This window comes from Python bivittatus, unplaced genomic scaffold (genome assembly GCF_059951505.1).
Source record: "Python bivittatus isolate LINGU-HERP-01145 unplaced genomic scaffold, Pbiv_v1 ctg000080_np1212, whole genome shotgun sequence".
NCBI lineage: Eukaryota > Metazoa > Chordata > Lepidosauria > Squamata > Pythonidae > Python > Python bivittatus.
The window spans coordinates 75,408,703-75,435,589 of NW_028277035.1; the positions used below are offsets into that span (position 1 = coordinate 75,408,703).

Below are 26,887 nucleotides of genomic sequence, written 5' to 3' on the forward strand. Positions count from 1 at the left end.
TGAGCCAGTTGCTCCCAGTGACTCTCAGTTTCCAGGCAACTTGCCCTTTAAAGCGCTGTTCACTCATCCTTGAGTCTGCATAAAACAGTCTCCTCTGTGTTACAAAATGATTGACTGAATCCACTCAAAATAGAGTTCAAAATTAGTTCTTTTATTCTTGTGTTATTTGGACAGAAAGCAAAGCAAGCGTTTAATCAGTGTTTAATCAAAGTTGATTAATACATACAATTTCTTTAGTTTCCTGTAATATGTATTACAATAAAATATATGCCCACCAAGGCTAGCAATAAATGTAAGTGCCCGACTAGGCTAACAACAGTGTATCAATAATCAATTGCCCAACAAGGCTACCCAAGTTGCTGTAGGTATTCTTGCCCTACAAGGCTACACATTCACACAGAATACTTACATTCACTCTCAGCACAGTTGATCAGGCTGTGCTAAAGTGGGCTGGGAATCAGACTCAGGGCGTCCCCTGCTCCAACAAGAGTCGTCTCGCACTTCCAGGGAAGTATGGTTTCCATACTTCCTTTTATACCCAACTTGTTTACTTAGAATTCATCTAAGTCATCTCCATCCATTCTCATCCAGGTACGGTACATGCCAGGAACAGTTCGTGTTTGGTACCGCTGGGTAGCTTGTTACAATGGTACCTCTCGTCCCGTTTTCTTATAAATTTATGATGTGTCACTTTATTCCTTACACCCACCAGCATTCCAGCCTTATCATTGTTGAGAACTCATTCATACAAGGTATCTAACGTATATTCCAACATTCCTTCATGCCAGCAACGTGAGTTTCCTAGTAAAGTTCATGAATAGGATAAACATGGCTGTTCTATGGCTATATGATTATATAGATTTATATATATATATATATATATATATATATATATATATATATATATGGCTTAAATTCATTACATCTGGCTTTGCCACATTCCCCTTTCCCTCAAATATCAACCAGAGTGAAAAATAACTGCCAATCAGGTACTGCAGCAGGAAGGGGGGTGGGTCCAATTGATTTCTTTAAGCTGGTTGGTTTGCTCCTCCTCTCACATTGCAGTTTGTCTGGACTCAAGTTCCCACTCTTCCAGCTGCCTTGAGCTGCCAGAGAAAAGATGGGCTATAAATGCAATAAACAAACAAACAGATGCTGAGTTCATAGTTTAGCCACATTTGGATGGCCAGAGATCCCTCACTCTTGGTTAATGTTCTGTTCAAGAGGAATAGTGTCATCTAAAGATTGAGGCACTGGACTTGGACCAAGGAAACTAAGTGGACCAAAGAGATTCTCCCACTTAACTGGAGAATTCACTGGGTGACTCTGGGCTGATTGCTTGCAGGTCAATTTACTTCTTGGGACACCGATAATATGAGGGTGCTCCTGAAATATGCTCAAGAGGAAAGGGGGAATTATATATCATTAACTTTCTGGTGCCCTCCAAATGTAGTGGACCACAACGCTCTCATCATCAGCTTGGAGCCTGACCTACTTCTGTTCCCTTTTAACAGGAACCAGAAAAGTGGCCACTTGGTGTTGGCCAAACCAACAAATAGTCATGTGGCACCTTAAAGACTAACAAATGTATTATTATATTAAGTTTGTGTGGAGTGTCATTCACATGAAAGAAACTTATGCGATAATATAATCTGATAGCCTTTAAGGAGCCACAGGGCATTTTGCTGTTCCTACATCCTTTGTTTTGTGTGCAGAAAAGAAGGACTTTAGTCTTGGCGTTTTATCAAATCTTACACTGTATAATGCATAAAACTGCTTAGACTTTATCAAAATAGGCAAGATGAACACAAAATTATAGTCTTTTAACCTGTGACAGAATAAACTGTAGAAAATTTATTTCTGTAGCTAGTGCCACAGATTGTACTGCTTCAAAGCTGTCAGAGGGGTGCATCAATATTTCTATTTTAAAACAGAGGCAGAATTTCAGCAATGAACCCTTTTGTAATATGGTTGAAGAGCCACTGCCTATGGACTTGGTGGGGCGATCACCAAGAAATACCAGGGCTGTAGCCTAGACTTGGAGATGGATGGGTGGGTGAGTGGGTGAGGTAGGGTAGGGTCGGGTAGGGTAGGATAGATGGAATGTGACAAAGGCAAATCACTTCCACACTCTTGCCAAGAGAAATACATGGACTTCATGAAGTCTCCAAGAGCTGAGCTTGACTTGAAGCAGATTTTACCATGGCTCTTTATATTGTAGTCAGTATCAATGAGAAAAAAAAGCCATAGTTCAGTGATAACACACATGCTTGTATTACATTGAACTAAATGAGTCCCTCATGTTTGTAAGTAGGGCTGAAAGATTCCTTACTTGAAATCTTGGAGAACTATTCCCATTTCCCAAGAATAAATACTGAACTAGATAGACCAATTGTGTATAAAAGGAGGTCTCTTGATATACTGTATCCTTTAATGGTTGGCCAAGAAGAATATACATCTCTGTTTAATAGAGCAGTCCTACAGAACATTATTCTAACATCTGAAAAAGCCAAGTAAAAGAAGGTATTCGAAATTCTAGCAGTTTTTCAAAGTGCAGTGTGGTACACACTTGCACACACACAAACTTTTCATGCCCTGGGTGTTCTTTAGAGTGCCAACTCATGTTGAAGAGACAGGACTCATTCACTATATTTGGAGAGCAGAGGTAGAAATGGGCCCTTAGTACAAAAAGTCTCATCACTTTAGCACTACCACCAATTAACGATTACTAATGCCCACATAAATACTTTGATATCTTGAGCAGTTTCCAAAAACCACCATAAATAATGACACATAGTTGATAACAGATTTATTAATCCTTTTTTTGTTGCATGTATCATAGATGGATGTTATGTAATAGATTAACTTGAATGTTTATTGTAAAAACCTTTTTAAAAACATGATTAATTCAAATTTTTAAAACCCCTGGTGCAAGTCAGTGTAGACCTAGAGTGGCAATCTAACATCCTAGTTTATCTAGCTCACCACCTCCTCCCCAATCCTGTTTCTAAGAATGCTTATGATGTCTATGTGTGAACCAGCAATATTCTTGTAAATAAAATTGTGTTACAAGCTAGTAATTTCTTTGCAGTTTCCCATGTATTTATTCTTAATTAAAATATTATTTAAAAATATTAAATCAGGCAGGGCAGAGAAACAAGCGTTGCTTTCCTCTGAATCAAGGTGCCTCCTCTAATGACAATCTCAGCTGCATGGAAGATTCTCTAGTACAAACGAAATCCAATCTTTATTACGGTCATAGACCAGCATAGTTCTCTAGCACAGCCACTGACTTTTTACGAATTTAAGGAAAGGTCAGAAATAAGAATGTATAAACTTTTTAAAACAAATACATACTGTATATTTGGGAACTGTTCTCAGAATCAGAATAACTCATTTTTCTAAAGGAACTCTTGAAAATGAAGCTTCAAATAGGAATTAAATATTAAGTGGTTCATTTTTACTCAACTAAAAAGATAAACCAAATTATGGAAATCATTACTTCCATTGGTTGCATTACAATTACAGTTAATTATTAACAGTATAAGAAGTCATAACAGTCAATATGATTCATAAGATTATCCCTGCTGATTTGGTTAATTTTATGCATATTAAAAATTTTGGTGATGGATGGATGAAATGAGATCACACTTTTGCACACAATAAAGTCTTTACTTAAACAAGAGACCTTACAATCTGCCCTCACATTGTTATTTTTACCTATTATCAGAAAAGCCTTGGTTCCCAGGATTAATTATAATAATTTCCAACTGTCTAATATACTCCTTGTAGGAGCTTGCATTCTTGTGATTAACGCTTTCACTTACATGTTAGTGCCTTGTTACTTCAGGATTTGCTGTGGATTCCAGATTCCCGATTGCTTTTGCTGACTTTACAGTTGAATTTTTCCTTCTTCAACTGTCTGGTGTACTTGCAACATTCCATGCCCACCAGTGCTCCTTGGTAAGTAGTCTGTCAACGCCGCTGCATGGATGAAGGGCATGATTCATTGTCATTATTTTTCTGGTCTTCCTATCCAGGGCTTCTAGTTCTGTTGGAGTCCAGTCCACTATTCCATCTGTGTATCTAATGACTGGAATTATATATTATTGTTGTTGTTGTTGCTTCTTTGATTCCTATCCTACCATAATACATGCTTCTGCTATGTATATGGCACGGAACTGATATTAAGTAAGAACTACTCCTGCTGAAGGTCTATATTAGATTTTGGAAGAATATTCTTCTAATGGTTGAATTTGTTCCTAACATGCATCTTAAAACTAGTTACTGAAGAAATGTTCAGTTTTCTAATCTGCGTTCCCTATGGCGAGAACATTTCTTATTTGCTCCATCTGACTGTTGATCAGACTTGGCTTTGGCTTTTTTTTCTATTCTTCATAACTGAGTGGGAGATTATTTTGACTGGAAACAACCAGACATATCATGATTGCAATTACCTCCAAGCGTTGCACTTGTAAAAGCTGTGACATTCCTCTATAAAACAAAGATGAATTCTAAAAAAAGCATGCTCGGTAAAATGATAGTAGAAAGGGAAAGTAGGATGAGCTAGCATTCATTTTCTTCACTGCCTATCGCACAGTAGATGCTTTTGCGTCACAGGCAACATGCCACTCCTCATTTCCAAAGCAATTCCCCTACTGTAGTTTAAAACAGACATTATTTCAATGTCTATTTTAACAGCTATTTAATGGCTTTTGTGGATGGATCACTCTTAAGTACCAATATAGGAGTTGCATATTAATTGACCGTACAATCAGCTTAGCTTTTGAATGTATTCTGATAACCATTCATGTTTTTTCTGGTTATTGCATCTTGGTTTGGGTATTTTAAAAAAATGGTCATTTAACAACACGCTCTAGAATCCTATTCTTTCATTGCTGCTCTCCTTCAACAGTTTTCTTAAATCTTGAGTAGCTCACAGGTACTTTCTACATGCTTATTTTAACAGCTTTAAAAATCACTGGCCTGTGTTCCTAAAAGCAGCACAGTGCAGCTAATGAGTTTGGGGAGATTCTAAGACATTGTAAGCTTCTCAATCCAGTTGTAATAAGCTTTCAGCATTCAGAAGTTCACCAGTTCTTTGCTCTAAAGCTATTATTTGACTCAAGTTTTTTTTTAAAAAAAACTCCTTCAGAGATGAACATTTTATATCTTGCAATTAATTAGGTGCATCATTACTGATACATATGTAGAACACCAACTGGAAACATCTTACAGCTGGAACATAAGTATAGATCACCGGGAAGTGGAATTTTCAGTTCTTCTCCTTATGTCTATCTGATATAGTATTAAGGTATGGAGAGTCTGCATATAAGGTAATGAAGGATGGCCCACACTCTAAAATGTAAATCTGCTTATCATTCTGTGAAAAAAAAAATTTCCCCTCTTTCAGAGTTTCTGAATTTCTGCAACTTTGCCGCTGAATGCTATATAGATCCTCCTGATATATAAAGGGAATATAAGTCAACAACAACCACAACAACCTTCAAAGTTAGGTGCTTGTTTCTTTTATTTGATAAACAGAGTGATCGAACATGCAATATGCCACTGTGAAAAAGGAATTGACCTCTTAGATTCCATAACGCTGTCTGCACCATCTTTAGCTGCAATAACTGTGACCAAATGCTTCCTGTAATGGGTTATCGGTTTCTCACATTGCGGTAAAGGAATTTTGGCCCATTCTTTTATGGCTAACTGCTTCAGCTCAGCAATATGTGAGGGTTTTCTAGCTTGCTTCAGATCCTGCCACAATATTTCAATGGGATTTACGTCTGGATTTCAACTTGATTGTTCAAAAACTTTGAATCCGTTGCTCCTCATTCTCTTGTATGTTTGGGATCACTGTCCTGCTGTCCGAGCCACTTGGGTTTCAGTTTCAGTTGATACACAAGTGGACTGATATTTTCCTGTCAAATTCTCTGATACAAGGCAGAAGTTATGGTTCTTTCAATGATGGCAAGTTATACTGGTCTTGAAGTGGTGAAATATCCAAACCATGACATTATCACCTTCACGCTTAACAAATGATATGAGGTTCTTATTGCAGAATGCAAATTTTAGTTTCTGCCTAACGTAATGATACCCATGTCACTTAAAATATCCTACTTTGACTCATCTGCCCATATAACATTCCTCCACCAGTCTGTATGTTTATCTATGTGCTTTTTGCAACATTTAACACAGACATCAGTGTTCTTGATTCTTCTTGCTATTCTCCCATGAATCCCAATTTTATCTAGTCAGTGTTTTTCTGATGGCACAGTCATGAACACTGATTTTAGGAAACAGTAGCTTCCAGATTTCTAGATGTTGTACTTGGATTCTTTGTGACAGCCTTTTATGTTGCATTTGTGGGACAATTTTGACAAGAAAGTCACTCTTGGGAAGAGGCACGTTATTCCAAAATTTCTCCATTTCAAGTTTATGACTTTGGCTATGGATTGACAGAGCTCTAAAACTTTAGGAATGGTGCTGTAATCTTTTCCAGATTGATAGGCATCAAGGACTTTTTGATAGAGCTCTTCAGAAATTTATTTTTAGCAGGCATGATCTGCCTGTAAAATCTGCGTGGTGAGAATTCACTGAGATGAGGAAGCCAAAGTTTGTGAGACTTATATATGGCACAGTTGCCCCTAGTTATCCCTTTAAGTGAAGGGGAAGGGGATTATTTTTCACATTGGAACACATTACTGTTTACGAAATAAATTAAAACTTCCAAAATTTAGTGTTATCTGTTCACTCATTTCCTTCACGTATCAGTAGAGCTCAAATGACTCTGATAACATTTAGTGACAGATATGGATGAATTCAGAAAATCAGATAAGAGATACTTTTTTTTTTTTTTACAGAAGTATAAATCTTATTTTCCTTTTCCATAGTTTTTTTTTTTAAGAGACATTTGTAATTTGATGGAAAAGTAACTGTAGTTTGGAGGTAAGGTGAAGCACATACTTTGCATTTGGAAAGTTCCAGACCCATGTTCTGTCCTTAGCATACTGAGTTAAAAGGGTTAAGTAGTAGATGAAGTGTTCCTAGAGCCATGAGATAGGAACTATGTATATCAGAAGCATAAAGCTCATAGTTCCTTCAGTGCAATACAGATTACTATGAACTTCAAGGACTGAGTGGATTACTCAGCTCTGGGGAGCACTTAACTGCTAGGCAACTACTTATCAATATGAAATGTGAAGCAGAATGGAATTGGTCAGCCCTTTCACCATGCAAGGAAGAAAAAGAGGCATAGACATGAAGGCAGGGGGATGGGGAATCATATGTAAAAGCTGGCAAAATTCTGGCCAAGTCTTGGCTATCTTCCTTTCTTTGACAGGTCCAACCTGGACAGTAAAGCTGTTAAGGAGGAAAAAAGGGTCAAAAAGACTATTTCACAAACATATGATACATATATTATTTTCTTGGACATTTTGCAAAATTCAGTTGTAACATCTGTAAAATGTGAAATGCATACTTGATATATGTAAAATGTATTGGAGTGATATACGTACATACTTGATATAAGCTTACAATTAGTAACAGCTGGTTCTTTTTATGCGATTAATCTCTCTGATAAAGTAGATGGCAATGTTAAGGCTTGTGGTCTACTATTCTGAAGTCTAATTTACAGTTGTTTCAATTAATGTATACTTTTGATGGAAGCCACAGCAGGTAGAAATGTTCACATTCATAAAATATTAAAGCTCCCTCTAATGGTCAGTTGATGTTCTAGTTCATATAAACTTTCCTTGATGGATCTTTGTAGATTGATATGTTCCAAGATTGAGCATTGGACCAGGCAAAAATGTCAGAACACATCATAGGAAGACAGGTCTATTTGGAATGAGTCTAAAAAAAATTATTGGCACGGAGCAGTTCAAATGTCACTTTCTTATTCTGGTGGCATCTATATCTCTGAGAGACACAAGCCTTTGGTGTTGAGCAATGCTGTGCATTCTTTCATGAGAAACAAAACAAAACTTACTCTCAGGTTTACTTCCTATTGAGGAATGATGTTGAGGAGTGCAGCCTAATTATTCCACCTGTTTCAGTTGTTTTAAATATTCTTAAATCTTCAGAGGATTGGATTGTATACAAACAAGTAGGAACTACTAGATAAGAAACCAGGAGAACCAGGAAGAAATCAAGAAATAAGAAATGAAAAGTTCTATTAAATAAGGATGAGAACCTGCTGAGGTTTAAATCTTACATTTGGAGCTAAAGCAGACAGAAATTGTTCTAATTAGCATGAGCTGAGCTGACAAAGATGCTATTTTTTATAAATGCAGATACTCCTAAATTTATTTTAGCAGAAAGTAAGCTTACTGTTTTCTTACCAGAGAACTTTGTTGTCTATAATCTCATATCACCCTTCAGTCATATCTAAATAATTGAAGGATGCATAGATGTACGCATATAGTTGTATTAAGGAAAAACATAAATAGAACACAGCAAATATAATGATAGGTGAAGACTACTGATTTGGGCAGGGAGTTAGCAACAGCGTAGTTTATGTGAGTTCCTAAGTTTTTAAATATCATATCTTATTTCTTTTTTAATGCTTTTTGGTGCTAATTTAGCACTAATTATCTACAAAGTTCTTATCTACAAAGAAAGAGCAGAAAGAAGTAGAAGATCCTGGTAAATAAATATAGTTATAGCAGAGGATCAAAATAGTTGAAGGTCATACCTGCCTTTACACATATGAACTTTAATACTCCCTTTGGAAATTACAACCGATTACTGATACAGATAGAAGGTCTGTGACTTTACTAAGTAAATTGTGGTTGCTTTATTAGCCAGAAATAATATCAAAAGAAAAAATACAACTCTAGATGGAGCAGCTAATGTAATAGGTTTATCTCTATGTAGAGATAGATTTACTGAACTGTGCCTATCAGTTGGGGACCCTGAAAGAAGAGATTTAGAAGGCATGAGGCATTGAAACAATGGTTCTCACTAGGATTGGCTACAAACAGAAGGGTCTGTGCCCTTTAACTGAAGAGGCTGATAGGTATAGTGCATCTCAAAAACAATTAAAAATTACAGATATCTTTACTAGAGGTGCAGTTTCAACAGACGCTTGTGAGCAGATTGACATGCAGAAAAAGGGATCAGAAAACACTATGCCAAGTGAATGGTTGTTAGACCCTTACTGTTCTTTGATAAATATTACTGATGTCATGATAAGAGAACCCCCAGTATTGCAGCTGAAATAGCTTTTGTTAAGAGACAGCTAAATCCTGGGAACATGGAAAATCTTAAATCCACAAATAATCATGTACCAACAGTACTGTCAGAGGGCTTCTGTGTAACACAAAAGCAACTTGTAACCAAAAAAAGCCTTATGCTAAGGCAACCTCACCCTACTTTTGGATACATTATTAGCATATGATCTAAGGGATTTACAGGATTTCTGTCTGCATGAGATAATAAAAATTTTGGGAGAACAACACAAGGCTTTCAATAATTTTGCTATGAAGTAGTCACCTGACTTATTACAGATAAAACTATTCCTGTCTGCTTCAAATGATCTACTGACCATTCTTACCAAATAGGTCTCAAAAAAGATCAGACTACAAAAAGACAAAGTACATGGTGATAATGAATTACTTATACCCATTCACAGATTCAGACTCTGCCTAGAACTAAGAAGAGACAAAGAAAGTAAACTCTCCTATCTATTTCAAGAAAGGAAAAAGGTGGAAGTGGAAAACTGAATAAGGAAAAGCAAAGACAAAAAGATATTCAGGAAGAAGATGGGCAAAGTGAATAAAATACTTAATAAAGAAAGTAAGGGTTGTAACAATGCTAGGAGAATACTGGTCAATTAAATCAGCACTGTCCAAATGCAATAGGGGACTTTATAACCAAACAAAATCATTTAGCAAATGGCTTCACAAATGTTGCCCTTTCGAGGAGCAACAGAGATTACATTCCTTGCAGAAGGTGGCATTTACAACTCATGAAAGCCAAACTTACATTTATGAACTTTCCAAAATCCAGAGCTTACTTTCACAGATGGAAGATTACATTTTGTGCAGCTATTCCAAACTTTTACACTGTTCAGACTCATAATAGATGACATTTTGAAGGTGGAATGTTTGTATTATAATGATATTACAGCAATAGCCTTGATAAGTTTTGAATCTAGTGACAAGAAGCAAGGAAGGAGCAAAGCTGTGTCATAGCTAAATTGCTCTGGTTAAGAGAAGAGCTGTTAACTGAAGGCACAGTTACGAATCACTGTTCCAACCCCATCTAACCTTAAATGTTTTGAAGAGGAAAGGAGAATCCAAAAACTGGGGCCTGACAAAGACAAGTTTAGCAGTACTGAGCAAAGCAGCCAAATGTATAATAATCATCCCTCAGGATAAAACAGTTTGGATCCTACAATCTTGGTAGGAAACAGTTTGTGATAGTAGCAGAGATTAACCCTGTGTATGAAAATAATTCATATGTCCCCACTCTGCAAGGAACATCAAACCACACAGCCTTTTGTCTTAAAGATATAGGGTCCCCCAACCACCTGAATTTAAGTCCTTAAGATCTAACCACAATGCAATTCAGTTGGCAGGAGATCTAAAGTCAGTTCCTGGTTTTAGCAAACAAGCCAACATTATGAGATTAAGCATTTCAGATGAAACTACTTTATGCCCTGGCCCAATGGCTAGTTCCAGGCCAAGACATGAAGTTATTGGCACTAAAATAACAAGAAAGAACAAACGTACCCATGTACCAAACCAAGCTTTACTAATGATGCTTAATTCATAAATATGCAATTTTCTGGTTCTACAATTAACAGGAAGACCTCATATGCCAAATGACAATTAAGCTGTACAACTTCAGGCAGCTTATCCATCCTGGTTTGGAACATAGCAGGGTGAATGCTCCAACTGCTAATAAGGATTGCTTAAATTGATTAAATTCACATGATACTGTGTTTTTGGAAGAAACATGGTTCCCAGAAAGCCAGAGTGGCATAGTGTGTTAGCAAGATTTCAATTATGGGTTATTCCAGCAGGGAACTTGCATTTTATACGCCATCCTTTTAGGGGGGTTGGGTGTTTTGTTAAAGAGGAAGTAGAATCTGGAGGTAGTTCAGATAAAATTGGACTATGATCCCTCCCTGCTGATAATAAAATTCATAATAATGAATAAGTCTGCCTTAATTATATAAATGTTTACATGCCTCCTAGATATGCCAGATTTCAAAATCAGGACCAGTGGGATACACGGGAAATGCAATAGATATATTGGAACATAAATTTCTGGCAGATACTATTATATTAGTATGGTATTTTCATGCAAGAATAGGGGGTGATAAGTACAAAATAGCAAAATGTTTGAAACTTGATCCTGATGAACTCTGTTACCTTCCCTTAGGACCTGGAGGATTATAAAATAAATCCAGCAGGACATCAATTCTTGGATTTACTTTATAAATGAAAGTATCAAATCTAGAATGGCTTCCATCCCAGGGTTTCATCCAGCAATTGCACATATATATCAACAAATGGGATGAGTATAACTGATTGTGTATGTATCCCCTCTGCCAAGATAGGAAAAATTCAAATGTTGAGATCATTTCAAGAGGCTGTAATGATAATCAGCTTATCTCCTTCCAATAGGAGACCTGAAGACAATAGGAAGCTGAAAGTTTATAATGAACATTTACTTGAATATGTTCATTAGTATCAACATACTAGATATTTTGAATGAAAAAACAATTAATGGTCCATAAGTTTAACAGAGAAAATCACTGCCATTTTACATTCAAGTCATCTGGCAGATATTCACCACAAATTAATGCTGACTCAGGTTCTCCAGATGTTTTGAATTACTATCAACATATAGTCGAACAGTTAAACTAGCTGTTCCATAGTATAGTCACTGTTTTGATGTAGAATGCAGAATAGCATGTTGCATAGTTAGGAGTGTAGCAGGAAGAAAGAATTTTGGCCCTGTTTTCCAGTGAAACTCATGAAAAAGATTACATCCCAGGAAATTTACTAAAAGTTAACAATGTTTGATGGAAAACAATTTTGGTTAAACTTTTTGGTAACCTCAGTTCTTTAGGTCAATTCCTCCAAGGTTGGAATGCAAGCATTGTGATCCCAATTTATAAAAAGGTGATCAAACCTCTCAGAAAAATATAGATTGATTATCCTGACTGACATCAGAGCCAAAATGTATGCCAAATTTATAGTTTACAAACGAGATGATTAGGTAATCAATCATAATGTGCTTGCAGAAGAACAAGATGGGTTTAGAGCAGATGCTTGACAATTGATCATTGCTTCATTTTGGATTGTTGGATAAATAAGTGTGTAAAATATGAGAAAAGGAAAATGTTTGCTACCTTTGTTGATTTTTGTGCAGACTTTGACTCTATCAATACAAACAAGTTATAGACTAAATTAAAACAGCTAAATCTGGACAGAAGATTACTGATATTAATGATGACATTATGCACAAATGCTCAAGTTCAGGTTAGATTCACCCCAGTATGCCATTAACAGACAACATTCTGACCTTTAGTGGGGTGAAACAAGGATGTGTGCTAACACTACTTGTATTCATCTTATTTATCAGTGATATTGTCTCAGCCCCGAGAGGATAATTTTTTCCCCAGTTTGTTATGACTTGCAATCAAAACAATAAACTGATTGATTGATCAAACGCTGAAAACATATATTAAATAAACAGGCTAAGTATGGCAATGAGACAAGGAGACGAAATGTAGTGAAATGTGATGAGACTACTAATCTGAATGCACAGGAATGAGAGAATGTATCCAAAGATGAAAAATCTTAATGCAGCTCTATGTGACTGCAGTCTGGTAACATGGGAAAGCCATAGCTTATGAAAATTGCCTGCAGTTTCTTGAAACATCCCTTTATGCTCAGTAAAGAAGCACAGCAACTCGGTCTCTGTTCTAAACATTCCCATGACAAAAGAAAAGAGGGACAGGGAGCAGGGGATGTGAAAAATATCTTCCTTAAAATCTGGAGAACTGCCAGTGTGGGGTTCTTGTGGGAAATGGGACAGATTACTGATGAAGAGGGTACTGTTTCTAGAGAAGCTTTCTTATACAAAATGCCTTAACAAATGTTATGGCCCTACTTATTTCTTAACTTCTCACTTAACTCTCTATCACTAAACCTATACTATTTATCTATGTGCTTATTCCTACGTGTATTACGTATCTAAATCCTAAAGGGTCCCATAATACAGTTATTTCCTCTTTCATCTTACAACTATGCTTGCCTGTGCTATAGCTCATTTTATAGCCATCCTTTAACCACCTTGGAGTTAGCTGGCCTCTGTTGCTGAATGGCCTTTTTCTATCATCAGCTCAGGGCTGCACTTCTGAACTGCTCCCTGCTCCTGAGGCACTGGCTTTGCACGGTCTTTCAGTCTGCACTGGAGGAGGGGGAGCTGGGGAAGGAAGGGGCTGCTTGGTGGCTGTGAGCTACCAGAGTCCTTAGTGGAAATGGAGGTGGAGTGGTGGGTGGAAGTGGAGGTGGACATTTCTCCTCTGAGCTCTTCAGCTGTTGGCTCTTTGACATTCCTGCCCACTCTTCCTTTACCAGCAGTTGCCTACTGTGCTGCACTTCATCCTGGTGTCTGCTCCCCTCTCTTGCCTGCAACTTCTCCTGTTCTCCTAGGAGTCAAAGGCACCTTTCTCTTATAGTTGGAGCCCCAGGTGGTCCAGTGCTCCTCAAAGTCCTGGCGAAGGGGGCAGGAACAAAGAGGGAAGGAAGGGCTCATGGTGACCATTTCCAGGGTTTCCTTCCACACAGCTCCTGCTGATGAATACATAAAGGGACAAGTAGCTTGACCTTTACTCCTAAAATATTTTCTTTCTTCCCAAACCAGCCAGACCTTTTTCTGAGAAATCTGCATTAAAAAGGGGCCCATTTAAGAACTGTAAACTATTATTAATAGGGATATTTAGCCATTTTCAAAAACCACAAGAAACCAAGAGACTAGATAGACAATAGTATGCTGATGATACCCAGGTAGACATTTGCAGTCTGGGAGCGCTTCTGGACTCATGACTCCTGCTTGAAGAGCAGGTGGCAGTCATGGCTAGGAGAGCCTCTGCACAGCTTCAGGTTGTGCGCCGGTTGCACCTATTCTTGGTCCAGGAGGCTCTACACACAGTGACTCATGCCCTGGTCACCTTCCATATGGATTACTGCAATGCATTCTACATGGGGCCACCCTAGAAGAGTATTCAGAAGCTTCATTTGGTGCAAAAGGCAGCAAAGTGGGTAGTTATATGTGCATCTAAATCTGCACACGTTACACTTCTGCTCCACGAGCTTCATTGGCTACCAATTTGCTTCTGGGTCCAATTCAAAGTCCTGGTGATAACCTATAAAGTCCTACATGGCATGGGGCCGGGTATTTGAGGGACTGCCTCTCCCCATTGACATCTACCTGTCCCATCAGGTCCAGCAGAAGAGGCTAGTTGTGGGTTCCGTCCACTAGAGAATGTCATCTGGCGGGACCCAGGAGGAGGGCCTTTTCTGCTGTGGCACCCACCCTATGGAACATAATTTCCCCCGAGGTCAGGCTGGCCCTGACCTTGCTGGCCTTCTGGAAGGACCTGAAGATGGCTTTGCCATCTGGCCTGGGGATCAGAGAGTGGTGTGGAGCCCATAAAATGTCTGTTCTGTTCTTGAATGTCTCTGCTCTCCTGGTGACTGTACTGTACGGCTTTTAATTGTTTAATTGTTTTTAATGTTTGTATCATTTGTATGGCTGTTTAATTTTTTTATTTTTTTGGTACTGTTAATGTTTTAATTGTAAGCTGCCCAGAATAGGTCAAATTTAACAGACATATGCCTTGCAGCTTACATCGTAGACAGAGTCCAATTATCTATGACTGTTTTCCTAATAATTCTTAATATCAAAGTCCAGGAGAAAGCATGCAAGTCCTACTTACTGTGAAGTCTACCCTTAGCCATGGAAATTCACAGGGTGACTTGGCTCAATCATTCCTAGTCTAATACAGCTCATAGGGTTGTTGAGAGTACTACATTATGCACACCTCCTTTTGCTCTTGGAGAAAAGCAGATATACATATAATTAATAACAACAACAACAACAACAACAATAAAAAAATAGGCAATTGGCTACAATATATCCTTAGACCACAGTCTCTGAGACACTGCAGTGCTGATAGGTAAGTAGTTCCATATAATATACTCAGCTACAAATCTGGAAGATTGTATCTCATCAAGGCAGATAGAAATCATTCCACTCAGCTGTTGTCATTCCTGGTTTCTTTGAGAAAGCCACTATATTATATAGGAAGCTTCAGAAAAGAGTACAACTAAACAGTGGTTTTCCAACACACAATTCCACCTTTCTGTGTTGGAAGGTGCATTTGACTAGGTCACACTTGAGCAGTGATAAGCAACCTAAGATACGCAACCCCAGGGTCCCTTCCTTGCGACTCCTAGAACTTTCTACAGATTAAGAGAATCTTTTCCCCATCATTTTGAAGCAGGAAATACACAGCACTGTAGTGCACACTATGGTTCTTTTTTTAAAAAGCAAAAACAAACTCCAACAAACTTAGGGCCATGAGCTCAGCCACCTGTTCCTTAGATCCATGCCCCTCCTGGCTTGTTAAGGCGGCCTGGGGGGGAGGGGGTGTCGTGGGAGTGGGTTCTAATGGTGGTAAATTCTTCTTTGAGTGAGGGGGTTGTTCCTTTACTTCTTAAGGAGGCCTTGGTTTGCCCCTTCCTCAAGAAACCATTGCTGGAGCCCACTATACCGGACAATTTTGTCCAGTATCTAACCTTCCCTTTTTGGGGAAGGTAGTTGAGAAGGTGGTTATGCAACAGCTTCACAGGACCCTGGATGAAGCAGATTATCTGAATACTTTTCAATCAGGATTCAGACCAGGGTCGGGATGGAAACAGCACTGGTCGCACTTTTGGATATCTCTGGCATGGGTGGGATTGGGACTGTGCATCCTCGCCCTACTTGACCTCTCAGTGTTTTTCGATACCATTGACCGTGGTATCGTTCTGGATCGACTCAGAGGATTGGGGGTGGGTGGCACAGTGTTGTGTTGGTTCGCCTCCTTTCTTCGGGGTCGATTCCAGTCAGTGGTGATTTGGGGTGGGAGAAATTCCACCCTTGGCCCCTACTGTGTGAAGTACTGCAGGGGTCAGTGTTCTCTCCGTTCCTGTTCAACATCTACATGAGGGCGATGCGTGAGCTCATCTGTTGCCATGGGTTAAGGTATCATCAGTATGCTTATGATACCCAATTATACATCTCTACCCCTGGCAAAGTAAGCGATGCTGTGGACGTCTTATCCTGGTGCCTGGAGGCTATAAGGGTCTGGATGGGGAAAACAGGCTTCAATTGAACCCTGGCAACACTGAGTGGCTTTCAGTTTTGGGGCCTGCCAGCTCTAGGACTATACCATTTTTGATGCTGGATGGGGCTGCACTGCCCCAAACAGACCCCGTGTGCAATCTGGGGGTTCTCCTAGACTCACAACTTCTGCTTGAGGAGCAGGTGGCAGTGGTGGCTAGGAGTGTCTTTGCTCAACTTCGTATTGTGCATCAGTTGTGCCCATTCCTAGATCAGAGGGACCTACTCATGGTCACTCATGCCCTGGTCACCTCCCGGTTGGACTACTGTAATGTGCTCTACATGGGGTTGCCCTTGAAGAGCATCTGGAAGCTTCAGCTGGTACAGAATGCAGTGGTGTCAGAAGTTATGTATGTTTCCAGAAGAGCACACATTACACCTCTGCTCCGTGAGCTGCATTGGTTACCATTCTATTTCCGGGTCCAATTCAAGGTGCTGGTTTTGACCTTTAAAGCCCTAAATGGAATGGGACCGGGTTCTTTGAGGGACCGCTTCTCCCTGATTACATCTGCCCATCCCACCAGAACTAGCAGAGAGGGCATGCTGCGGGTCCTGTCAGCTAGGGAGCTTCATTTGCAGGTCCTAGGCAATGGGCTTTTTCTGCTGTGGCCCCTGCATTATGGAGCATTCTTCCCCCTGGAGTGAGGTTGGCCTCATCCCTTTTAACTTTCTGGAAGTCCCTCAAGCCCTGGTGGTGTCATTAGGCCTAGGGACCCCAGGGGACTGGTGAATATTGAGATGGCTCCAGTGTAATTAACACCTGCTCTTCACCTAACGTATATTTATTTTTTATTTAGTGTTGTGCCTTTTATAATTTTTAAAGTTTTTAATAATATTAATATTTATTTATATATATTGTTTTTAGCTTTGTTGTATGTCACCCAGAGTCACTTGTTTGTGAGATGGGCAGCCATATAAATATGATGAAATAAACTCCACCAGGAAAAATATAAGAAAGTTATATGGCTCCACTCAAATGCCCCACTCACTTCAGCCTTCATTTGCAAGAGATGTTGAGGTGTCAATCAACCGAACAGTTCCCTCCCATTCTTGAGAACTGATGGAGTACACCAGCACTGGGCAGAACTGGCTTCACCTTTTGCAATAATAGATGGGGAATAGTGCTGAAGCTATGTGAACTCTGTTATGATTAACAACTGGTGCACTAGAACTCAAAAAGAAACTATCACATGGTGATATACTGCACCCCGTATATGTATATTATCAGTAAAACTGATTCAGTTTCCATAGCAACAAGTATTAAGAGGTTTAGCTGATCTTTCCTGAATGGGAAGCCTAAAACATGTTCTTGTGGAATGCATGTGCACACGTGTAGTGTGCATTCATACACACTACACAAACGTCTACATGTGAAGGAGTGATTCTTAAGCCTATGAATCTTGACTGGATTCATAATCATGGCGAAATCAGATGAATTCTCTTATGCTTAACTTTCATTCTTTTTTTTTTTTTTTTTGCTCTTGACCACCAACATCCACAATTGGTCTCTTGTAGGCATAATGCTTGTGAACTCCGTGTAAGGAAATGCCATGCATTTTCTGTGTTCCCAACTGATTCCATAACACTGAAAATTGTGTACAGATTAGTTTTACCAAATCAATTATTCTTCCTGCCTTGAGGAGTAGTATTTCCCCCCTAGGTGAGTTCATACAGTGTGTGCAGGGTATAGAAACAATGTGTCTGCCTGAGCATGATTCTTACACGCAAAAGCTTTCTTTCCAGGCAGTTCAGTTCAATAGTAGCTAATGTTGGCCAAATATCCTAGTGAGCTAAGCCTGCGGCTCTTACCTGACCTTTAGTGCCTTTTAGATTACACTCCCTTGCTGATGGTGTTTTATGCATAAAAGTGAAACAGAAATAATAAATAATACATCCATCAGTTAGCCTCCACATATGTCTGGCTACGAATAATGGAAGTTGAGGTTTAATACATCTAGAGGGCAGGTAAACTGCCCAGAGTCGCTCTGCAGTAAGATGGGCAGTGACAAATTTGAAATATAAATAAATATAAATAAATAAATAACAAGACAGGGAAGAATGTAAGCAGTTACTGAAACTAGAAGAGAAAATGCTACAGTAACTAGGACAATTCTCCCACAAACCTTATCTCGGTTCCCTATTTATTAACCTCCGTTATGATCCAAACCACAGTGTGCTACAAAGGGAGCAAATATTGTATTACAGAAGGGAACAGCTGCCAGGGGTACATACTCAAAAGCCAGATTAAAAACAAAAACAAAATACTTTTGGAGTGTGGTTTTTCCACTTTTCTTTTGCCAACCACATTGTTATTCATCACATTTATCCTTTTAGGGAATATAGCATCAAGAAAAGAATTCTGACTGAACACAATTTAAAGGCTACATCTTCCCCAGGCAATTAGCATTACCAAAAAAAGATTCTCAGAGGCAGTACAATCACAGCTGAATGTGGAAACCAAGGCCCTTCCCCCTTTTTTCCCATAATAAAACAAATGTGAAGAGAAAAAGGTGGGGATGAAGCGCAGGGCAGTAACTGGGTCCTGACTGCTGTGATTAGCTCATCCAGAGTCCTCAGTGCCAATAGTGAAAAGAGCTACAGGCTCTGGTGTAAATGGTTCTGAGGTTTAAGAAGTGATGAATGTGACTATGGGGAAGTGCTGTATCTTACAGTGAAGTCCTCTGTCAGGCATGATCAAGGAAACAAGATTCACACAGACTTTCTTTAATGAGTCTCAATGCCAAGTGTTAGGGGTTAGAGATTTAGAATCTTGAAAACTGAGACAGGAACCCTTTAGCCCTCTGTTATTAGCCCTCTGTTATTAGCTAGTTCTCTGAAGCTTTTCAAACTTTTCCCCTAAGTGTTTCCATGAAGGAATAAGATTCCATTTATTAGATAGGCCTGTAATGGGATCCTTCCATCATCTGACTGTGTGTAGAGACTCTCCTCTTTCTTTTTCAGCTTCAGCCCAATCTCTTACATACTTTGAGAATTGAAGCTGTGAAGGTGATGATTCAATCAGAAATAGTAAAACTGAATTCACAGAAGTGGGCAAAAGTATCGATTGCCTCCTTCCTACATCTCAGAGCTACAACAATATTGATCTGTGGTACAATCTGTTCAGAAATACATCCCATTAAACTGAGAAGGCTCATTCTACTAGGTGACATTTGCTGGCCCAGCAGCACCTGTGACTCTGCTTTAAGTCAGAGGTCCACAGTTGAATCACTTGGGTTGGCAAATAAAACCTTATGAATACACACAGAAACCAGTATGCATAAAACAACAATCAGCTTCCACAGGAAGGGATACAGTCAATATATAAAACATAAATTTGACTTAACAGACATCTGCTGACTCTCCTTAAAGGCATAATACCCCTATGTCACAAGGGCTATGCATGCTTAGATTGAAGCCTTTCTCACTCCATCTTTGGTGGGAGGGTCTCAAACCTCCACTCCCAGAATCCCCTGGATTAACACACTCTTGCTGTAGCTGCTTTGTAATTACCGCTGTGATTACTTATTTTTCAGAAGTAAGCATCCTCCTGGAAAAGAGTGGTGGCTTTACTTGGCATCCTCCCACTTAACCCTGGTATGTGAGGTAGGCAATGATCCTACAGCCTGTGCCTTACAGCAAATAACAGAAAAATGAAACTGACCAAAATGAAGTAAGTTCTCTGTCACTTCCTGGCAGGATAGCATGAGGTGTGTGCCTAGGGAATTTAGCCCCCTCTCCTTTGGAGGCAGAACAATCTCAGAGCAGTAAATAAAATTATTATAAAAAAGGAAAAAAGAGAAAGTAAATATTCTTGTGTTGCTTTCAGAGATGTTTCTCAACCTTGGCAACTTTAATATGTGTGGACTTCAACTCCCAGAATTCCCCAGCCAGCGTAGTCACCTGTAAAAACAAGATCTTGACTAGTGCACAGAAAATAAAGAATAACCTTGACTCATTGGACATTAACCTATGTCTACCCAAGTAACAGTTCTTTTAAAACAAAAATTCCTTTCTGACTCAATTTTACCTATCACTTTCTTGGTTTTCTGGAAATCCTCAGCTTAAATAAGAGGATGTAAGAGGATAGTCTCAACTTTCCACTTCTCCCCACCTGGGCACTTCTCCTTTATTTCCCTTTCCCTCAGCCTTTTCAACTTCACAAGGAGGGGGTTGGGGAGGAGCACTTGGGAACATCCTGCTTTGGGCAGAGGCAATGTATACTAGCATCTGGAAGAGAGGGTGGGAGGAGAGTGTTCACACACCAACATCCTTCTAGTCAGCCAGCAGAATTTCTATTGCAATGATAATGGCTGGAAAAAGGAAAGTGGGAGGGGCAAAAGCATAACCTCTTGACCCTGGACAATCTCCACCCCCTTTGTAGTTCTCACATCCTCCCAAGGTCAGCTTGATGACAGTGCGGTTTCTCATTACAAACAAACAAACAAACAAACAGGTTGGTTTCATGCATCTGTTTTGTTTTTAATCCAGAAATCCAAAAGCTGAAAAAAAGAGCTGAATGTTCTTTTCGAGCCACACCCTCTTTGCCAAATGCAATCCCAGGCCACAAAACAGAAGCAGATGAATCCACCCTTGCCTTAACAACTGAGCTGAAGTTGCCCATCTCATCCTCCAGTCTATGCTGTATTTCTCTTTAGGCACAGATTCCCCTGTGGCTGATTCTAAAGCCTCTCTGAAGATAGTAAAACACCAGAAATGAATCTGGCAAAATAGTAGTCACTCACCAAAGAAACACAGAAAAGAAGACAGACTGAAGACTGGGTCAAGAAAAGATCACAAAGAATTTATAGAGCATTCCTTGTAGCAGAATTTTAATTATTAGAATGCATTCTGCTTTGAAAAGCACTTTAAGTGAGGAAAATACTCAAAATACTTGCTAAATATAAATATCAGTGATTATTTACATATTACATTTCTAGTACAGATCGCTGACATCGTATCTTAGAATCCTTAAGGAACATTCTTCAATGTAATTACTACAAAATCTGAAAAATACATGCATAAATTGTGAGCAGTCTCATATAAGTCCTGCTAAATTTATTTACTTATTTGTTACTTTACTGGATTTATAAAGCAACCCAACTCAAACAATGTGACTCTGGGCAGCAAGAGTTAGAAAGATACAATTATTAAATTGTACTACTTGTTTTAAATTTATTTAATTAAATTATTAAATTGTATGTTACTTTTCTTCCAGTGGTATATTTTAAATTGTAAAAACTTACAGTTGAATTTGATTCCTGGGGACTCCACAGACATGTTTATGTAGTTAGTTTTTCAAGATCGGTCAAATTCAGCTAGGTAAAGATAAGATCTCCTTCCAGTAGAAACCAAATTCTGATGACTTCATGGACATGCTCAAGTACTTTTCTTAGCAGCAGGTGGTTTGCCATTGTCTTCTAGGATGTTTTAAAAAAATTCTATTATGTCTAGTATTTCTTTGTTGCCTCCCATCTAAGTACAACTAAACATCAACCTTTTTAGCTTTTTGAGTTCAGCTGAGGTTGGCTAAATGCTGTCACTTACCAAATACTATAGTAAGAAATCCTCAGAGAAATGTCAAATTGACAAGTAGTAATTCAGGACTTAGCAAATTTTGCCCCCTCCTACTGTTTCTCAATAATGTAATTTTTTTCCCCTGACTGGCAAAGATATTTTTCAGCACAATTTCTCATATGTCCACCAGATAGTTGAACACAAACTATCTGGTAAAACATGGATTTAAATCCTACCATTAATTCTTGTTGGTTATATTTGCAGGACATACAGTGGTACCTCGGGTTACGAACGCCTCTGTTAACGAACTTTTCGGGTTACGACTAGCTCCGGCTGCAAAAATTTACCTTGGTTTGCGAACTCCGCCTCGGGGTATGAACAGGATACGCGGCCATTTTCCCTCCCGTGACACGGTCTGTGGCCATTTTTCCGCCCCTGACACGTGGTCCGCGGCCATTTTTCCGCCCCTGACATGTGGTCCGTGGCCATTTTTCTCCCTGACACGTGGTCCGCAGCCATTTTTCCGCCCCTGACACATGGTCGTAGGGAGGGGGACTCTCCCTCCAAGCAATAGCCGCCTCCCTGTCCTCCACGCCAGAACAGATTAACGGTAATTATATTGAACCTTATGGGGAAATTTCCTTCGGATTGCGACCAATTCGGGGTGCAACGAGAGTCACAGAACGAATTAAGTTCATAAACCGAGGTTCCACTGTACTTATCATAGTGTATGGAATTAGACCAGTTTTCTACATTTACATGAGATATGGATGGTAAATTAGACCAGGCTAAAACATGAATGAATAGCGCTTTGCTTCATCATATGAACATAACTAGTGAATGCAGAGAGATTGAATGTGTACCCTTCTACTATGATAGGATAAGTGATAAAGTTAGAAGGGTTTAATTCAAAGCCAGAAGACACACCAGTGTGTTAAAGCTGTGCCTTGAAATTCCTCCTTAGCTTATCTCAGCAATCAAATCACGTAAAATGTTTTTCTATATTTCTGTGTAAGGGGCAGATGTAGAATGCAAGAGCAAATCAATACAGATAGAATGGCCCTCACCCCATTTTGAAATCAATTATAAAATCCAAAGCAGTTGCCTAAGAGTAAACCTGCTTCCAAAAGATCATCAATATGCTATGTGCAGAGTTAATTATAATGTCATAGCCATCTAGATGACAATATCATAATGTACTCCAAAAATAGTGACATTGCAGATCCCCAGCCAATGTGGGAATACATCTGGAAGGTCCCAGCTGCTTCAATCCATTTCACAGTACTTTCAAAGCATCATGATTCAGAGCATCAGCACTATTGCTCATTGTTCTTCTTCTCATCCTTCCCTAATGGTTGAATTGCCCCCAATCTGTTGTAAACATAAGCACAGTGTGCAAGTATGCGTATATGTGTATGTGTATATTCCTTTTTTTTTGGTTTTATTTTAAATCCAAATTCCAGGTATATGTCCATATCTCATTTGCAACTATGTCTTAATCTTCTATATTTCAAAAATGATGCTTTCCTTTTTAACATATACATATATAATGTTATTGAAAGTTTTAAAAACAAAGATAAAAACTACTATAAACTAATATAGAGTAAGGAAGAAAGAAGAAAAAGAAAGAAATCAAGAGAGAGCTAAGAGTGCAAGAAAGAAAAAAGCGAAGTAAAAGAAATATAAAAAAGAAAGAAAAAATATACAAAGAAGTGGCTTCTGATCTTTACAGCAGTTATAAGTACAGTTATAAATTTACCTCTTTCTCTAAAGTTACATTGTGGCTCTCTTCTTTCTATAATCTATCCTATCTAGTCGTCAAAACCATAAATCATAAGTTCATTTTTTCCCATTTTATGCAGAAAGTCCATAAGGGGTTTCCAGTCAGCAATAAACGTAGATATTGTCTTTTCTCTAATCAAACAAGTCAATTTGGCCATCTTGGCACATTCTATCATCTTCCCCAACCATTCCTCTGTTGTACATATTGCCAAATCGTTCCACCTTTGTGCATACAATAATCTCACTGTGGTTATTGTATACAAAAACAACATTCTGTGACTTTTTTCCAACTGTTTGTCCATCAGTCCCAAGAGGAAGAATTCTGGTCTCAGTTGTATATTAATCTTTAAAATCCTCTGAATCATTGTATGTATTTGAATCCAAAATTTTCCAGCTTTTTTGCATAGCATGATAAAATGACCCTTCTTCTTGTTCACATTTCCATCATAAATTTGAAGTGCCTTTATACATTCGAGACAATTTCTCTGGTGTTATACACCAACGATGATGCTCATTTTCCTACACATGTACAGAGGTGGATATCTGCAAACAACCATTCCTTAGCACAGCACTACTATACGAGTGAAAAAAGAACTGCAGAAAACATCACCAACCTTCCAGCAGATTATGTCAAAATCATAGCTCTCTAGGGACAATTCCTCAGCATTAAACGGCTTTAGCTTTGCTTGACCTCATAAATTTTGCTACTAAAGCTTTGTTGCAAATAACAGCATGTTTCTTTGTTACAGAACACAGGAATACTAATATTATGGTATACTGTAATGATAGGTGAACTTGGCAAGATGCACTGAATACTTGGGAGTGTTGCGATGATAAGCTTTTGAGCTGAATGGCCGTGGTCTATTTTTCTGGTGTCCAGATGTTTTGCTGGCAGTTGTGGCTGGCATCTTCAGAGGCAGAGTCAGCTGCTTTGTAGTGTACTTCTTGGCAGCCCACAGGCAACTTAACCAGGACCATTAAGTCCTGTTCAGCCCATCATTGGCCAATGTCAATCAAGCAGTGTTATTTCCGCCATAATATTGTCTACACCAGGATACTTGGGAGTATCTTAATATTTGCAGATTCCAGTTTAATTTGTTAAAGCATTATGTGCAAATGTGTTGAACACTTGTGTCATAATGAAATTACTGGTTCAGAGGAGTAAAAACTGAAGGTAGGATGAAGAGAGGCTGAACCAAGAGGATAAGTATACATAAGTCTGAATTTATCCCTGTATTATCCACCTAGTATTTGGGTTTCTTTAAATGCAATAAAACATTTCACAGAAAACCACTACATAAGTACAGTAACTGCATGTTTTGACACATTCTCACTGATTTCAAACAGACATACTAAGCTATGTTTTGGCTACCTAATGCGAAGAGAGGACTCCTTGGAAAAGACCCTGATGCTGGGAAAGATGGAAGGCAAAAGGAGAAGAGGACGGCAGAGGATGAGATGGTTAGATAGCATCACTGAAGCAATGAGCATGAGACTGAGCAAACTCAGGGAGGCAGTGAAGGACAGGAGGGCCTGGCGCAATATGGTTCATGGGGTCACGAAGAGTCGGACACGACTTAATGACTGAACAACAACAACAAAACCTCATTTTGCTTCCCCTAACCTAGTGACCTCCAGATGAATTCCAATTGCAACTTCAAAAATTCCCCAAGGGCACTGGCATCAATTTGGGGAACTGCCACCCCCACACATCTGGAGGGCATCGCCTTGAAGATGAGCCTTAGTCGAATTTACTAGGGTAAAGAAAACGCTTGAAATCTGCTGCCATCTAGTGATCGTTCAGATTTATGCTCCCTTGATTGACAGCTCTGCATTCACAGAAATAAACATGCACGGAATTGCAGCGTTAGCAAATACACGTACATCCTCGCCGTCACACACACACACACCCCCACCACAGTTCTTGCTTGAGCTGCATTTCGGAGCGCGCGCGCACCCTTGCGCGCTGCCAGACGCGAGCTGCCCTGCGGCTCCGCCAAGCGCCCTGCGCAGCGCCGGCCCTGTGCAGAAAACGGAGGAGAGCCTTACGCATGTGCGCAGAGCTGCTCGCGGGCCGTCCGACGCACTGGCTTGGGTGAGCCAGACAGGGCCCCCTGCTGCCCGCCGGCCGGCAATGCAGCGAGGCGGGCTTTCACCGAGCGAGGCGGCGCTGACTCAGCCAGGGCCGAAGGAAGCGCAGGGCAATGGCGCTCAGCCCCCCCGAGCGGCAGCCGGGCCCGCCGGAGCCCCCGCGCCCGGCGCCCCAGCAGCAGGACGACGAGGCGGACGACGAGGCCGCCCTCGACCCTCAGCGGCTGCGCGGCCTGGAGGCCGAGGGCGGCGGGATCCCGCTCCACTCGCCCTGGACCTTCTGGCTCGATAAGTGAGTGCGGGCGGGGAGACCGGATGGGGAAGGCGACGAGAAAGAGGGAGCGCGCAGCCTGCGCCCGGCTCGGCCCGGCCCGGCCCGGCGGTGGGGCGCGGGCGTGGCCCCCGGATCCCCCCGCCGGAGACGCCGAGCGGGCGGGGCAGAGTTGGCCTTCGTTGGCCCTCTCCCCGGCCCTTCCCCCACGCGCCGGCAGCTCTCCGCTTTTCAAGGGCGAGGAGCGCGAACGAGCCAAGCCCGCCACGGCTCCCCTTCGCCGAGCATCTCGGCCGCCCACGCGCGGCTCATCGCTGGACCTCAGCCTACCTGGAAATGCCCTCTGCCTGTAGTGCTTTCTCCTGGCTGTTGCTAGCAGCGCCGAAGCCGCCGTCGTGGTGCTGGGAGTAAGGAAGGAGTGTGAGTCCAGTCGCAAGCTCTGCGGTGGCCACCCTCCTCCCCTCCCCCACACACTTTAAAGTGGGCAGAAATTCAACAAGTGCAGCTCCCTCGGATGCCCACAAGAGTTTGGGAAGCACGTAAAAATGGCAACGAGGCTGGCCGAGTTAGCGCCTCGCGCTAAAACACTGTGTGGTTTGTTTATGTTCAGTTTAGAGAAGGTGTGAAGCCAGCCGCTGTACCATCTGATTCACGTTTTATGGCTTGGCCTTAGATATGAACCGGATAACTGTTTTCTTTTCAAGAAACTGTGATTCAGACAAGCCCTGGCTAAGATTCTAGTTACCAAATACAGAGAAGAGGGTTCATTTCACTTTTGACACTTAGGCAATTTCACTGAACTTCTGAGCGCTT

The 26,887-nt window shown here is 40.2% G+C and overlaps 1 protein-coding gene and 1 long non-coding RNA gene across 3 annotated transcripts in view; one reads left to right on the forward strand and one right to left on the reverse strand.

Annotated features, from left to right (window-relative positions):
- Positions 1-26,628, reverse strand: LOC103052130 (uncharacterized). 2 transcript variants are annotated; one of them, XR_015794943.1, is made up of 4 exons: positions 26,405-26,628; positions 21,660-21,833; positions 3,828-7,368; positions 10-1,106 (listed from the first exon to the last, which is right to left on the reverse strand). It is a non-coding gene; the product is annotated as an uncharacterized LOC103052130 (long non-coding RNA). The 2 variants fall into 2 exon arrangements; XR_015794944.1 differs by lacking the exons at positions 21,660-21,833; positions 26,405-26,628 and adding an exon at positions 14,969-17,195 and having other exon boundaries at positions 1-1,106; positions 3,828-13,823.
- EIF4E3 (eukaryotic translation initiation factor 4E family member 3) overlaps positions 25,761-26,887 on the forward strand; it is a 21,200-nt gene continuing 20,073 nt past the window's right edge. Inside the window, exon 1 of the mRNA XM_007432355.3 lies at positions 25,761-26,095. Within this exon, the coding sequence (XP_007432417.1) occupies positions 25,917-26,095 (179 nt within the window). The 5' untranslated portion in view covers positions 25,761-25,916. The remainder of the gene's footprint in view (positions 26,096-26,887) is intronic.